This window comes from Helianthus annuus, chromosome 13 (genome assembly GCF_002127325.2).
Source record: "Helianthus annuus cultivar XRQ/B chromosome 13, HanXRQr2.0-SUNRISE, whole genome shotgun sequence".
NCBI lineage: Eukaryota > Viridiplantae > Streptophyta > Magnoliopsida > Asterales > Asteraceae > Helianthus > Helianthus annuus.
The window spans coordinates 102,106,519-102,120,841 of record NC_035445.2 but is presented as its reverse complement, the minus strand read 5'-3'; the positions used below and the strand labels follow the sequence as shown (position 1 = coordinate 102,120,841).

Sequence of the window (14,323 nt, the reverse complement as noted above, 5' to 3'; positions counted from 1 at the left end):
AGTCGAAATCACGATGAATAACAAAGTATAAACTCAATTTGAGCAACACTTAATCATACGTTGGATAGTTTCAATCGATCGGACGTTGAATCGTAATAGCGATCCAATTAATACCCTGAACCGTAGCAGCGTTTCGGGATTGGTGTGTGTTTTGGAGTAATCAGACAATAACTCAACGTACAGAGAGAATTTGTACATCGTTCTAACACAGAATTCTAAGTGCCAATGCCCTCTATTTATACTGGAAATTTGTCCCCCTCGCGTGTCGCGACAGGGAGACTTGTCTCCTTCGCGTGGCGCGGCGGGTAACATTTTAGGGTAGGGTAGGTTCGTGTCCAACATAGCCTTGGTGAGTCATAATTCGACGAAATTCAATTCCTACAGCAAATTATAAGGATAATCGTTGGCTAGGGTTTACCCCTCTTGAGTTTTAGGGGCCCTGATCCTGATTCTGATTGTTCTGAAACTTTCAAGGTTTGTGCAGAATCACCTGGGTTTCTTAATTAGGGTTTCCTATTAGACTAATAATAAATAGGACTTTTAGTGAGAGTTGCTACAGAATGCTCGAATCAGGCGACTGATCGACCAGGCTTCCAGCCGATCGGACTGCTGTCCGATCGGACAGGCTATCCGATTGAGCTGCCTGTCCGATCGGCCAACCATTTCCTCTTTTAACATCCTATAAATACCCCTGTCATTGTCATCATTTCCACTTTTGGAAACTTCTGTCCGACCAGCACACTCAGCTCACCTTTTCTTCGATTCCTCTCAATTCCAGTAAGATTTCGTCCTAAATCTTGTACTTTCTTGATCTACACGCACTCCTACACCTTTCTATCTTTCAAATCTTAACTTTTAACCATGAGATCATCAAGATTCAAGTGTTCTAGGATGATGTCATCATGGTGTTCTTGAAGAACTTCATGTTTTGGCCTCAATCTACCAAGAATAACTTGGATCTAGCCGATTTCCACATAAATAAACAAAGATCTTTCATAGATCTAAACATACACACGGTAAAAAGGATTGAAAGATGGTTTTCCAACCTTCTTTCAACTCTTTTACACTCAACGCCTTCAAAGCCGATAGAAACGGAGCTCGAGCCGACTTACTAATCATCAGAGTAGTTGTGCGGTTCAAGATCCGGGTTCTATCCATGAGGTTCACCGATTTCGAGTTAAACGTCAGACAACCGTCCCGAACAGATCACTGACCGGGTTTGGGTGATTCCTGTCCGATCGGGAGAACCAAGTAAAGACGAGTGTTCTGTTGTACCACCCGATCGAGCAGATCACTGACCGGGTTTGGGTGATTTTCAACATGTTCGATGCACTAGGAGTACCACCCGATCGAACAGTCGTCCGATCGGATGACACCTTGCTGAGAACTTATTTTGCTAAGGTACCTAACCGATCGGGTTGTCGGCCGATCGAACTACCGTCCGATCGACCGACCTGAAAGGGCAAGGATACTCCCATGTTTTGAAATGCTACAACAAAAACTTCAAAAGTCAAACCATCATACACAAACACATCCTACTCAAAGGAAGAAACAACCCACTCGAACAACTATCCGATCGGACACCCGTCTGACCGGACAGCTGTCCAAACGGACTGTTAACCGAACGGTCAGCCGTCCGATCGACCAGCTGTCCGACCCATCAACACTTGGTTCTGTTTTACGCATTGCTTATCATTATGCTATCGAACTATTCAGCCTAACCCTACTCTCAAGCGCTCCCTTCAATCCATCCAAACCGCTATGAGTATACTCGAACCCTTTTTGCATTCGCACTTTTGGATGTTACATACATTACTTATTCTAAATCACAAACGAACACACTACGCAATATTTAAACGGTTGGGGTGTTACATCGCGGTCCGCGAGGGCCACCCTAGCTACGGCTAAGGCTGCCGTGTCATGGCCTAGGTCTGCCACGTGTCTGACACGTGGCCTTGATCGTTATCCGGAGCTTTGACTAGCTGTTGCGCCCCGCGAAGACTCTCCTTAAGTCTTACGCGGCCCGCGACAGATTAATAAATTTGGATTTTCTTGATTTTTCATAAAGATTAGGGTTTTGGTGGTCCGGGTTTCCACTTACGGAGTATTTTGGACATTTTTGCAGGTCCTTACACTTGTGATGGTGGTTTTTGTCGGGAGAGAGACCAGAGAGAAGAAAGATAGAGAAAGGCGGGGTGGGGGTGGGGGTGGTCTTGTTATATTGTTTTATAAGAAGTGGGTCTAACTAATTAATTTATTTTGGTTAATATTAAGGGCAATTTAGTCATTTCACACGCACCTAACACCAAAAAATAACCTCCATCCACGCCAGGGACTATCCGGGGACGAAATTCAAAAAATTGGGGACTATATGTGTAATTTTAGAAAGTTAGAGACTAAAGGTGAAAATGGGCAAACCACAGGGACTATCCTTGCATTTTTCTCTTAACTTATTTTCTTTATTCATAGAGTAAATTGCCAAAATCATCCCTGAGCTTTGGGTATGTTGGCCATTTTCATCCAAAACAATTTTTTTTGTATCATATAGTCCTTCACTTTTGGGATTGTTTGTCATTTTCATCCCAACGTCTGACTTTTTTTGGCAAAATCGTCCATGAGATTTGGGATTTTTTGCCATTTTCATCCAAATGTTTGATAGAAAAAATAAAGCAAATTAGATGTTTGGATGAAAATGAAAAAAAATCCCAAAAGTGAATGACTGTATCGTACAAAAAAGTTGTTTTGAATGAAAATGACAAAAATGCCCAAACATCAAGGACGATTTTGACAATTTACTCTTATTCATATTATTATAGATATCCCAAGATTAGAAAAAAGATGGAAATTTTCTTTTTGTTATTTGGATCAATAATTATTATTTTAGTTATGTATTCGAGAGGGTAATCTAATGGTAAAATGATGTAGTTATCAATCAATCAAGTAGTTGTGAGTTTAAATCTAACAAATAATAGTCGTGCCGTTTAAAAATTATAATTCTAGTTATATATTAATCATGTATACAACAATCTTGTCACGAGTGATGAAATAAAAGTATCCTGAACCATTACATGAAGTTAATGGTCACCATTAATGTGATAACAACAATGTAATAAAATCATACGGTGTGGGTGTGGATCAACGGCGTTTATGCCTTTCCACATTGCACACATCACACCGCACCTGGCATTGTTTATGGCGTTGAGTTATGGGCTTGGAAAATTCCATTGGCGCTGAGTTAATAAGTGTGCATAGGTGTCATCTTTTCATTTGGCCGTGAAAGTAACCATTTTACCCAACGGCTAATAAAAAAACAAATTTTCAAAAAAAAATCAATCTTTTTATATATAAATACACCATTACACTATCTCAAAAAATCCATTACGCTCTGTCAAAAAATCTCAACTTCTTATATAACTCTAAACACTCTCACAAAAATCTCAACTTTCATCTTATTACAATGTTGGTTATTCCATTGATCCTAGAAGAGGACATCACGTTATGCAAATCGTGGGTCGCAGTGTGAACAACCAAGGGCCTCCGTTATGCACGTCTTCGTTTTGAGAACGAGTTTATCAAGAATTTTGTATGTGTAGGGATGAGGGCATCCGATCCAAGGATGCACTTTATTCACGTTTTCGGATGATTCATATTAATTGTACGAGATTTTAAGGTATTCTCAACGGCGTGGACAAAGGCGATGGTGAGCTAAACGAAGCCGACATCATCCAAGTCGCTCTCGTCGAGTTCCCTAAGGGGACATGACTTTAATTTTTAATGTTATGTAATGTCTTTAATTTATAAGTTATGTAATGTCTTTAATTTTTAAGTTATATGATTAATTTGTATTAATTGGTTTTTATTTAAGTTTAATAGATTTTATATAATTTTTAAATATAAATTAATAATAAAAATTGTGTGTCACGTGTCGGATAACGTCACATTTCCATGCCTCTTTCCACACCTCATTTTTTTCCACCAAGCTACTTTTTTGACGCGCGCTGACGTAGCCTCCACATGTCGAATAACACCCAAGTTTCAAGCCCCTCCACACTGTGTGGTCTAAGTGAATGTTAAATATGGTTAGAAAATAAAGAGTAAATTGCCACAATTGTCCCTGAGGTTATGGTTTGTTTGCCAGTTTCATCCGAAATGATTTTTTTGTGCCAAATAGCCCTTCACCTTTGGCATTTTTTTGCCATTTTCATCCATACCACTAACTTAGTTTACTTTTTCTTTTAACTTGAAGCATATTTGGATGAAACTGGTAAATGTAAAACCTCAGGGACGACTTTGGCAATTTACTTATTCTTTTATTTAATTAATTTTGTCACATAAAAAATTAATAGTTTTGTCACATAATTTTTATAAATTTTCATCCAACCACTAACTCGGTTATTTTTTTTATTAAGGTGTGGGATCTTTTAAATTTTATAAAGTAAGACAAAAATTAATTTCCAATTTTTTATATACATCAGTTTTATTAAAATAAAATCTGTTTCAACCTCTAAATCTTATAAAACTAAAATGCTTGTGACTTTGTAGAAAAATGTCAAATAAACAAATATTACCATATGTACCAAGTTTGTAATTCATCTTCTACTATTTTAAATTCGCTCCTAAAAAAACAGAAGCCACTGCCCCCCCCCCACCCACCCCTTATCAAATAACGTATCGTTACAAAATCTTAAAATTACCCACTAAATAGTTTCTTTACTCAAACCACTCGGAGTAAATATTAGTTAGTTACCCTCATAATCTTAATTAGATAAATATTTTATTTCTGTCAACATATTTCTTAGGTGCTCAACACATTTAAAAATATGTAACCTTTTACAACTTTTTTCTATCTCTACACTTGATTAAATACTAAAAGAGTAAAAGTTGTAATTGATTGATATCTGTTGCACACCATTGATATTTATTTTATATATCGTTTTCTCTTTATAAAACTGATCTATATAAAAAACTGAATATTATGGCTTGGGGGATCCTGCCCTATGGTGCTTGCTGAGTTTGTTGCCTCGGCCCCCCTCACCCCCTTATTGAAACCTGATAAAGGAATTCGGCCTATTGCTGTGGGGGGTATTTGGCGAAGGTTGGTTTCCAAGGTGGTGATGAAGAAGGTCGGGAAAGAAATGGCCCAATACTTAGGTGACTATCAGTTTGGGGTGGGGATGCCAAATGGGGCAGAGGCGGTACTTCACAGTGCAAACAGGTTTCTCAACTCGTTTCATGCAGATGGTTCCTTAGCCTTGCTTACTGTGGATTTCTCCAATGCTTTTAACACGGTCGACCGCACAGCCTTCCTCCAAGAGGTTCATCAGTGTTGCCCGTCAATCTATCGGTGGGTCCAATTTCTTTAGGCTCAGCCTGCTAGATTGTATGTTGGTAACGAGTGTATTGGGGCTACTACCGGAGTTCAACAAGGAGATCCTTTGGGGCCCCTTCTCTTTGCCCTCGCCTTACACCCCCTTATTCTCCGAGTTCAGAACCGCTGTAAACTCCCGTTTCATGCTTGGTATTTGGATGATGGGACGATCATCAGCAATGCCTCTGAGGTTGCTAAGGCCTTAGACATCATCAACGAGGAGGGGCCATCTCTAGGGCTTTATCTCAATATTAAGAAAACAGAGGTTTATTGGCCAACATGCGACGACCAGAAAGTTCAGGATGGGCTTTTCCCAAGAGGGATTGGTAGACCAGAGAAGGGGGTTAAGCTCTTTGGTGGAGCTGTTAGTCGGGATCCTAGCTTTATTGGAGAGTTGGCAGGGCGGCGGGCCTCGGGGGCGGTTGACCTTATGAAACTCTTACCCTGCCTGAGGGATCCCCAATGTGAACTCCTCCTGCTAAGGTCGTGCATGGGTGTTGCTAAGTTGCTTTTTGGGCTGCGGACTTGTCAACCCCATTTGATGGAGGATGCGGTATCTCGGTTCGATGATGGCCTTAGAAAGGCCATAGAAGACATAGTAGTGGGTGGCGGCCCCTTCTTTGGTGACCTCCAGTGGCGTCTAGCATCTTTGCCAATGCGTCTAGGTGGTTTGGGCCTCTTCTCAGCCCGAGATGTTGGGGCTTATGCCTTTGTGGCGTCTAGAGCTCAGTCTTGGGAACTACAGGATCATATCCTTCGAAACGGTGGGGTCGTCGGGCTTGACCCAGACTATCAACAAGCGCTCGAACGCTTAAATGTCTCTCTCCCAGACTTGGATATTGGCGGTTTCTCTAACAAGGACACCGCCCCCTCGAAGCCACAAAAAACTTTGGCGAATGCACTTTTTAGCAAAATCGCTCAAAGCCTGGGAGAAGCTTTTGATTTGTCACCCCGCCAGAAGGCGGTGTTTGAGTGTCTGAAGGGTCCCCATGCTCAGGAATTTTTGACCGTTATCCCGATTGAGGGGTTAGGACAATGCATGTCGGCAGTAGAATATAGAACCATTCTCAAATAGCGGCTAATGATCCCTATGTACCCAGAAGATGAAACATGCCCGATATGTCGTAAAGCTTGTATGGATAAATATGGGGAGCACGCAGTTCACTGTAAAGAGCTCCCTGGGTTTAAATATCGGCATGACTGGGTGCGAGATGTTTTAGGGGACATCTTAAGAAGAGCTGGGATTTCTGCTAAGAAAGAGGCCCCTGTGAATTTCCTCACGGACAGGAGATCTACTCTGCGACCAGCGGATCTGCTCGTCTTTGGCTGGGCTGGGGGGAAACATGCTTGTGTAGACCTCACGGGGGTTTCCCCTTTGGTTGGTTTAAGGGAAACGGGTTTGTAGCTGGACTAGCAGCAAGAAAGGCAGAATCAAAGAAAGTGGATAAGCACGCTAAAGCTTGCGCAGAGAACCAAAATGTCTTTATCCCTTTTGCCTTTGATACTTTTGGCTCCCTAGCGCCAGAAGCCATCAACTTCTTGACGAGGGTTCAACGGGTTATCCACAACAATTGTTCGACCCCAAGGGGGCAGGGGTTTGTGTTTGGGAGGTTGGGGTTTGCAATTCAGAAAGGGTTGGCGGCGCAGCTTGTTGCCCGTCTACCTTCTGTTTTGATGTAACTTAACAAGTTTTCTGGTTAATTATTATATAATATTTTAATAAAAAAAACTTTTTGACAAAAAAAAATTCTGTCTTAATTTATAAAATTTAAAAAATCCTTCGCCTTAATAGAAAAAATAAACTGAGTTAGTGGTTTGGATGAAAATTTGTAAAACTTATGTGACAAAATTAATTAAATAAAAAAAATCAAAAGAGTTTGAGTAAATTGCCAAAATCGTCCCTGAGGTTTTTTATTTGTCAGTTTCATCTAAATATCCTTCAACTTAACATAAAAAGTAAATTAAGTTAGTGGCTTGGATGAAAATGACAAAAAAAAAATGTCAAACGTGGGCTGTTTGGCACAAAAAAAAGTCATTTTGGATGAAACTGGCAAACAGACCTAAGCCTAAAGGACGATTTTGGCAATTTACTCGAAAATAAATAAAGGAAATGCATTTTCAAGTTTGATTTTATATATTAATAAAACAGTATATATTTATAAAACAGTTACTGATATTTTTTTCTAAGGGATATAATTTTATATACTTTGCTATCTTTGTAAAAAATTATATCACAAAATTCATAATTTATGTATTAATTAAGATAAGACTATGATGCATAATTTATTATAATGATGCGTCTAACCCTGTATAAATTAAGATAAGACTATGATGCATAATCTATTATAATGATGCGTCTAACCCTGTATATAATGGTGCGTTTTATTTTTCAGTTTTTGAATTTTAATAATGAGCTTTCATATAAAGTTGATTATAGAGTACCCGTCCAACTAGCTACAACGATGAGTTTAACTTTCAAAGTTTGACTCATAATGTGTTTTGATTTGACCTAAATTTATCCACTAGAAAAAGGGCCTAAGGATTGTGTGAAAACGATTTTCACTAGCCTAGTGATGAGGGATCATTGATTTTGACCAAATTCATTGACGTGTGGCAACATGGAAATAATAGATCCAACATCACCATATACTTGTGTCCATCCACGAACTAAATTTATTTTAATATTATCACAATGAATTTCAAGGATAGTCCTTTATCTTCATAAACATTTTCAGACGTTGTCCTTTATGTTCAAAATTGACGAGCTTTGTCTTTTATGTTTTCATATCATACACGTTTTATCCTTTAGGCCTAACCCAGTTAGTTTTTCAGTTAATTTTGGTCATATGCTTTGCACATGAGGGCATTTTTGTCAATTCAAAGGTAAGTTCAACGGCAAATTTACAGCTCAAAGCCTTTGCAACATTTGAATTGACAAAAATGCCCTCGTGTGCAAAGCACATGACCAAATTTAACTGAAAAAACTAACTGGGTTAGGCCTAAAGGACAAAACGTGTATGATATAAAAACATAAAGTACAAAACTCGTCAATTTTGAACATAAAGAATAGCGCCTGAAAATGGGTATAAAAATAAATAACAATCCTTGAAATTCACTCCATTCATCTTATGGCTGGTCACCAACCTCACTATCAACTGGTTTCGTAGATATCATAAATTAAATTAAATCGCCAAACATGTCAAATATAAAACACTAGAAATATAACACATTAAGCCAGTACTACATAGTACATATTGTTGTTATTCCAAGGTTCCCGGCTAGTTTCTTGCTATAATATTTCAAGTGTTCCAAAAGGTTAAAGTCGGTTTTAAGTGTTTAAACTAGATAGCATAAGACTTAAACTATAATAAACCGAATAACTTTATTGATAAAACTAGAGTAAATTGTCATTTTAGTCTATGAGGTTTGTCCAAATTTGTCATTTTAGTTCAAATAGTTTTTTTATCTCCTCTGGGTCCTTGACTTTTCCCTTTTGTTGCTACTTTGATCACGTTACCTAACTCCGTCCAAAAACCTCGTTTTTAACTAGGGGTATTTTAGGGATTTTCAATTTAATTTTTCAAATTGCCATTTTGATCCTTTTTTCATATTGAAAAAATAAAAGAAAAATATCTAATTAGTGGGACCCACTTCTACCCTCCCCTTCTTCGTCAAACCTCCTTCTCTCTCTCTCTCTCTCTCTCTCTCTCTCTCTCTCTCTCTCTCTCTCTCTCTCTCTCTCTCTCTCTCTCTCTCTCTCTCTCTCTCTCTCTCTCTCTTTCTTTACCATCATCTCACTTTACATCTTGATGACGGGGATAGCCCAAACCTCAAAGGTTTAAAACTCGGGAACTGAGCTAAAGCAGCACGTGTACAGTAATCAGTCATGTCACTGATTACTTCAACAACTCTCCCAGTAGCAAAAGTAGAACGAGTGCACAGGGTGTAGTCTTTTTTACCCGCAGGTCCAAACCTTCAACCCCTAAAAGGGTAAGTCCCCCACTGCAAGCATGTTTCACTAGTCCATGGTTTCCTCTTTGGGCGATGTCATTCCCTATAAAATGACACTTCATTTAGTGTTAAGGGACATTCCGATCAGCTCTGATTCCATTGGGATCTCTGGTCTTTCTTCTCGAGTACTTGTTCCATGCAAGTCTTCATTCTTCACATTCAACACACACACATTTCCACTGCTCTCACATCCGAAGCTGAACACACTTCAGTTGAGGATCTTGAGCAAACAACAAAATCTAACTAGTGAACCTCTCTCCACGTCTTGAAAATGTGGGGGGACCCCACGACCTGCGTTAGGCAAACCGGAACCCTCCAACCATTTTGCCTAACCAGCCTAGCTACTATCATCGGTCTTGTATTTGTTGCATCAACAAGTTGGCGCTCACCGTGGGGCTACGCCACTAATTTTCTTCAAAAGACCTAGTAGTGTAGCTCCATTTCTGCTCAAAATTCAGCATGTCGGAAGGTGAGTCTCCAGAAGAGGTAAACCAAATCCCACGTACCTCTGCCCCAAACACTAGCCAAACTCCTGTGGCGATACCAACCTCCATCTCAACACCGGGAAGCACTCCAACTGGAGCAACATACCCCGAGTTTCTCACTTTCCAAACGCCGACACCATCTCGTTCCGGAGTACCATCTCCCAACGTTGGTGCTTCTAACACCCCCTCACGTGTTGACCTTACTCCCGAAGGGGTTGCCAATAACTTTCTCGAGTTAAGGTCTCTTCTTAACCAATACGTGAGTAGGGAAAGGGACAAGGGAGTGAGGATCCGTCTGGATTATGACGAGCCAGAACCATCACTATCTCCTGGACCTCCCGTTCTTCCTTTTGCAAGCTCACAACCAACTGTGTCTAGGAATGAGGCTGGTCCCAGCAATCCTCCTCCAAATCCTAACCCATATTTGTACACGAGGCCAGATCCAACGTCGTTTCCCCTCTTTTCTTCCCAACCAGTTGCAACCGGTGCTCCCTTGGGGCACGAGCTGACTTTGGACCAGCTCCTACAATCTCCAGTAGCAAGCCTTCCACCCTCAGCGACAACTACGTGGGAACAAGCTTTGTCTGTGCTTCCTTTCGCACGAAGTGCCGTTATGAGCACTCCTTTGAGGGTAAACTGCCCAGTTGCACCTGGAAGCCTTCAAGGCTTCAACTTATGCCTCAGATGATGGCCCAGATGAGGGCAAGCTTCCCATGGCAACACTTTATTAATCAAGTGCTGGCCACCCAATGGAGCAACAATAACAACAACAACACAGGTGTAAGGGTGGAAGAGGATTTGGCTAAGCCATATAAACCAAGTAATTTGTCGTGTTTCTCTCAGCAGATTGCCGATTATGATTTTCAAACAAAGATCAAAATTCCGTCCCACATCAAAACATATGATGGGACTGAAGACCCAGAGGATCATCTCCAGATCTTTACTGGTGCTGCTAGGATCGAGAAATGGTCTAATGCTGAATGCTGTCTCATGTTCATGCAAACCCTTGTCGGGTCAGCCAGAATATGGTTCAATGATTTACCTGCCAGAAGCGTTCGAAGCTTCGATGACCTTAACAAAGGGTTCCTGGCCAAATTCTCCCAGCAAAGGCGGTACGTTAAAGATGCCACGGTGATTTTCCAGATAAAACAAAGGGATGATGAAAGCTTTCGAGAGTTCATAGAAAGGTATAAAAAGGAAGGTCTAACGTATGTGGGGGCGGATGAAAAGATGAGAGTAGCCGGTTTCATGAATGCAATTACCTCCAAATACCTTACCAGGGATTTCAACAAGTCCCTGCTAAAGACATTAGAAGAAGCTCTCGAAAGGGCCGAAGCCCACATCAGAGGAGAGGAGGCTGTAGACATAAAAGAGCAAAGAAAAACGGGATCTAGCTGGCGAGGTGATGCGTGTGAAGTGTTGTATAGTTTTTTAATGTATATTTTAAGCCCTTTAACACTTTTTAGCCAAGTTTTAAATTTATAAAACACGATATTTATTAACACTAAACACACATATGGGCAAATGCACCCATCATGAGCGTAGTATAGTGTTGGTAAGATACCGAGGTCGTCCAAGGATACAAGAGCTTTTAATACTGGTTTATCCTCAACGTCTAATCAAATCAAAAGTTTAGAAAAATGTTTTTAAACTAGAAAAATAAAACTAACTAAAATGCTGAAAAATAAAATAAAAAATAAAAACAGATAGACAAGATGAATCACTTGGATCCGACTCGTGTTTAGTGTAACCTTTGATTATTTCCGCACTTTTGCACTTTTTAAGAGATTATCTTAGTTATTGTAGTAGGCCCCTTTTTTGAAGGTGACGTTACCCTCAACCCAGTAGTTTGAGTCAGCAAGGATACAACCCTAAAGGGTCGGATTATTGAAAGATAATTAATTAAGTTATTAATGCGTAATGTGGTAGGCCCCTCTTTTGAAGGCGACGTTACCCTCGGCTAAGTAGTCTGAGTCAGCAGGGATACAGTCCTAAGTAGCCGGGTTAAAGTTTTAATAGTAGCTTACATATGAGGGGATCAAAGAGTTTGGACCCCCGCCATCCAATACCGGTGGGTATTGAAGGAGGTCCTACTAAATTTGACCCAGGTCCTTGCAGGATCTATACACTGAACAAGGCAAGACTCTTACCAAACCATTCCCTTAACCCCCGACCAGGTAGCCAACATATCTCCATATAGACCGTGGAGATATGAATGGTGAAAATCTTTTATTTTACATAGACAGTAAAATAATGCCAAGACACCACGGACAAATGATAAGGAAGAATCACCTTCAACATAAGAAACTAGTTATTAAAGTCATTAATACATAACCAAATAAAAAGTGCGAAAAGATTAAAAATAAAAAGTATTACACTAGACACTTGTCTTCACCAAGTGATGTAAGAGACTTAGGCAAACATGGCCTTTGATTGTCAAGAACTCTTACGATCAATCTTGGATCCCGAAACTACTCACACACTCTATGATGGATGATGGTGGTGGTGGGTGGGTGAAGTGTGAGAGAGGTGGTTTGCCAAGGGATGGTTTGCAAATGAGCCAAGCACCCCTATTTATAGCCTGAACAGAAGCTCGGGCACAGCCCCGTGTCCATCCTCCTTCTCTTTCTTCATTAATTGCAGTTTGTCTGCATTAGTTAACCACGCCCCCGTGTCCGCTGGGCACAACCCCGTGTGCAGAAACGTATCTGTACTATCAAGATTTCCCCAGATTATACGAATCTTAGAGTTGCCATGGCCCCGTGTCCGTTGGGCACACCCCCGTGGTGGGTGATAGAAGGTTCTACAACTTTGTCTTTTCTGCAGACACTTGGGCACGCCCCCGTGCTCACTGAGCACGGGGCGTGTTCAGCCTTCTGTTCTCTTGTTTTTGCATGGGAAGGTGCTGTCGGGGGGTCGGGCATGCCACGTTTATTCATTTTTCTTGTATTTATGTTAGATTTAGCTGTCTTTTTGCTTCTTTTGTTCATTTGAGCTCATTTAATCCTGAAAATACAAAAGGAAGACAAAAACATGCTGTTTCCAACATTAGTACTGAAAAAGGGTTAGTTTTATGCCATATTTGTTGTAATTTATATGTTGCATTTTGCACACATCACGAGGCAACAGTCCAGCTAGAAAAAAGGGAAACTTTGATTCCTATGACAGACGCAAAAGGGGTTCAGAGCAAGGAAGGTCTGAAGGCCGGAACCTTTCAAGTAGGGAGAAGGCCATAAACTTCACACCCCTTACCAAGACCCCTCAAGAGATTCTTGACACAGAGGAAGTGAAACAAAGCTTTCGACCTCCCAGATCTCTCCCTAAAAGCAAAAGTAACGAAAATTCCACCCAATTTTGTTAATTTCATGAAGAGAAGGGCCACCATACTAATGATTGCTTCCAACTCAAAAAGAGGATTGAAAAGGCCGTCAAGTCCGGGGAGCTTGCCCACTTAGTAAAGGGGGTAAGAGACAAGATAGCCGAAGGAAAGGGCATGGAAGTTAACGTGGTAGATTTTGATGGAAAGGTTCCCCACAAACGGCAGCGGTTGGAAGCTTGGGAACTTCAGTGTAACTACTTCCCTCCAACAGAAAAGGACCCACTCTCAAACCCCCTTGTGGTTGAAGCAATTGTGGGTACACTAAAGACAAGCAGAGCATACATAGACACTGGTGCAGCCACTGAAATTATGTTTGAGAAGTTCTTCAACCGTTTGAGAAATGAGGAACGTTCGAAGCTTCAACCCTCCGTAACCTCCATAAAAGGTATTGCCGACATACCCCTCAAGCCTTTAGGGCAACTAACACTTGATGTCCGTTTCAGTGAAGGCAAGATGGAGAGAATCCAACCTCTCACTTTTGTGGTCATCAATATACCTTTAAACTATTATGTCATCATAGGAAGGCCGGGGCAATGTGCATGCTACATGACTGTTTCTGTTGGTTATGGCACAGTTAAGTTCCCTACCGAGAGAGGGATTGCGACCCTTCGACCCACACAAGAGGCTTACATGGTTGAAGGGGAAAGTTCCAAAGGTGAAGAAGACAAGCAAGGGCTGATCATAAACCCCAAGTATCCTGAACAAAGGATAAGGGTTAATTCAAGCCTTTCACAAGAAACTCTCTCATATCTTGAAAAGCTGCTAGTACATTATAGTTATGTCTTTGTTTGGTGCCCATAAGTCATGACGGGTATCCCTCGAAGCATTGCTGAACACGAGCTGAAAATATCACCCGATGTCAAGCCTGTTGTCCAAAAGAAGCGAAGTCTAGCACCCGAAAGAAGCTTGGCTGCATGCCAAGAAGTTGAAAAGCTTGTATCAGCTGGAATTCTCCGGGAAGTTAAGTATCAGTCCTGGGTTGCAAACCCAGTCATGGTTCGTAAGCCCGACAATTTCTGGAGAAGTGCATCGACTTCAAGGATTTGAACAAGGCTTGTCTCAAAGATTGTTACCCGTTGC

General features: G+C 40.9%; 1 protein-coding gene across 1 annotated transcript; it reads left to right on the top strand.

Moving 5' to 3' along the window:
- Positions 1 to 10,551: 10,551 nt before the first annotated feature.
- On the top strand, positions 10,552 to 14,044 carry LOC110901414. Its single transcript, XM_022148244.1, has 2 exons — positions 10,552 to 11,266; positions 13,236 to 14,044. The coding sequence occupies exons 1-2, from the start codon at positions 10,552 to 10,554 to the stop codon at positions 14,042 to 14,044; spliced, it is 1,524 nt and encodes a 507-aa protein (XP_022003936.1).
- The last annotated feature ends 279 nt before the right edge of the window (positions 14,045 to 14,323 follow it).

Excerpts from the sequence above, each read along its gene's own strand:
- LOC110901414 (XM_022148244.1), top strand. The coding sequence starts at position 10,552 with ATGGCCCAGATGAGGGCAAGCTTCCCATGGCAACACTTTATTAATCAA. Across the intron at positions 11,267-13,235 it reads AACGGGATCTAGCTGGCGAG|AGAAGGGCCACCATACTAAT; the intron begins GTGATGCGTGTG and ends AATTTCATGAAG.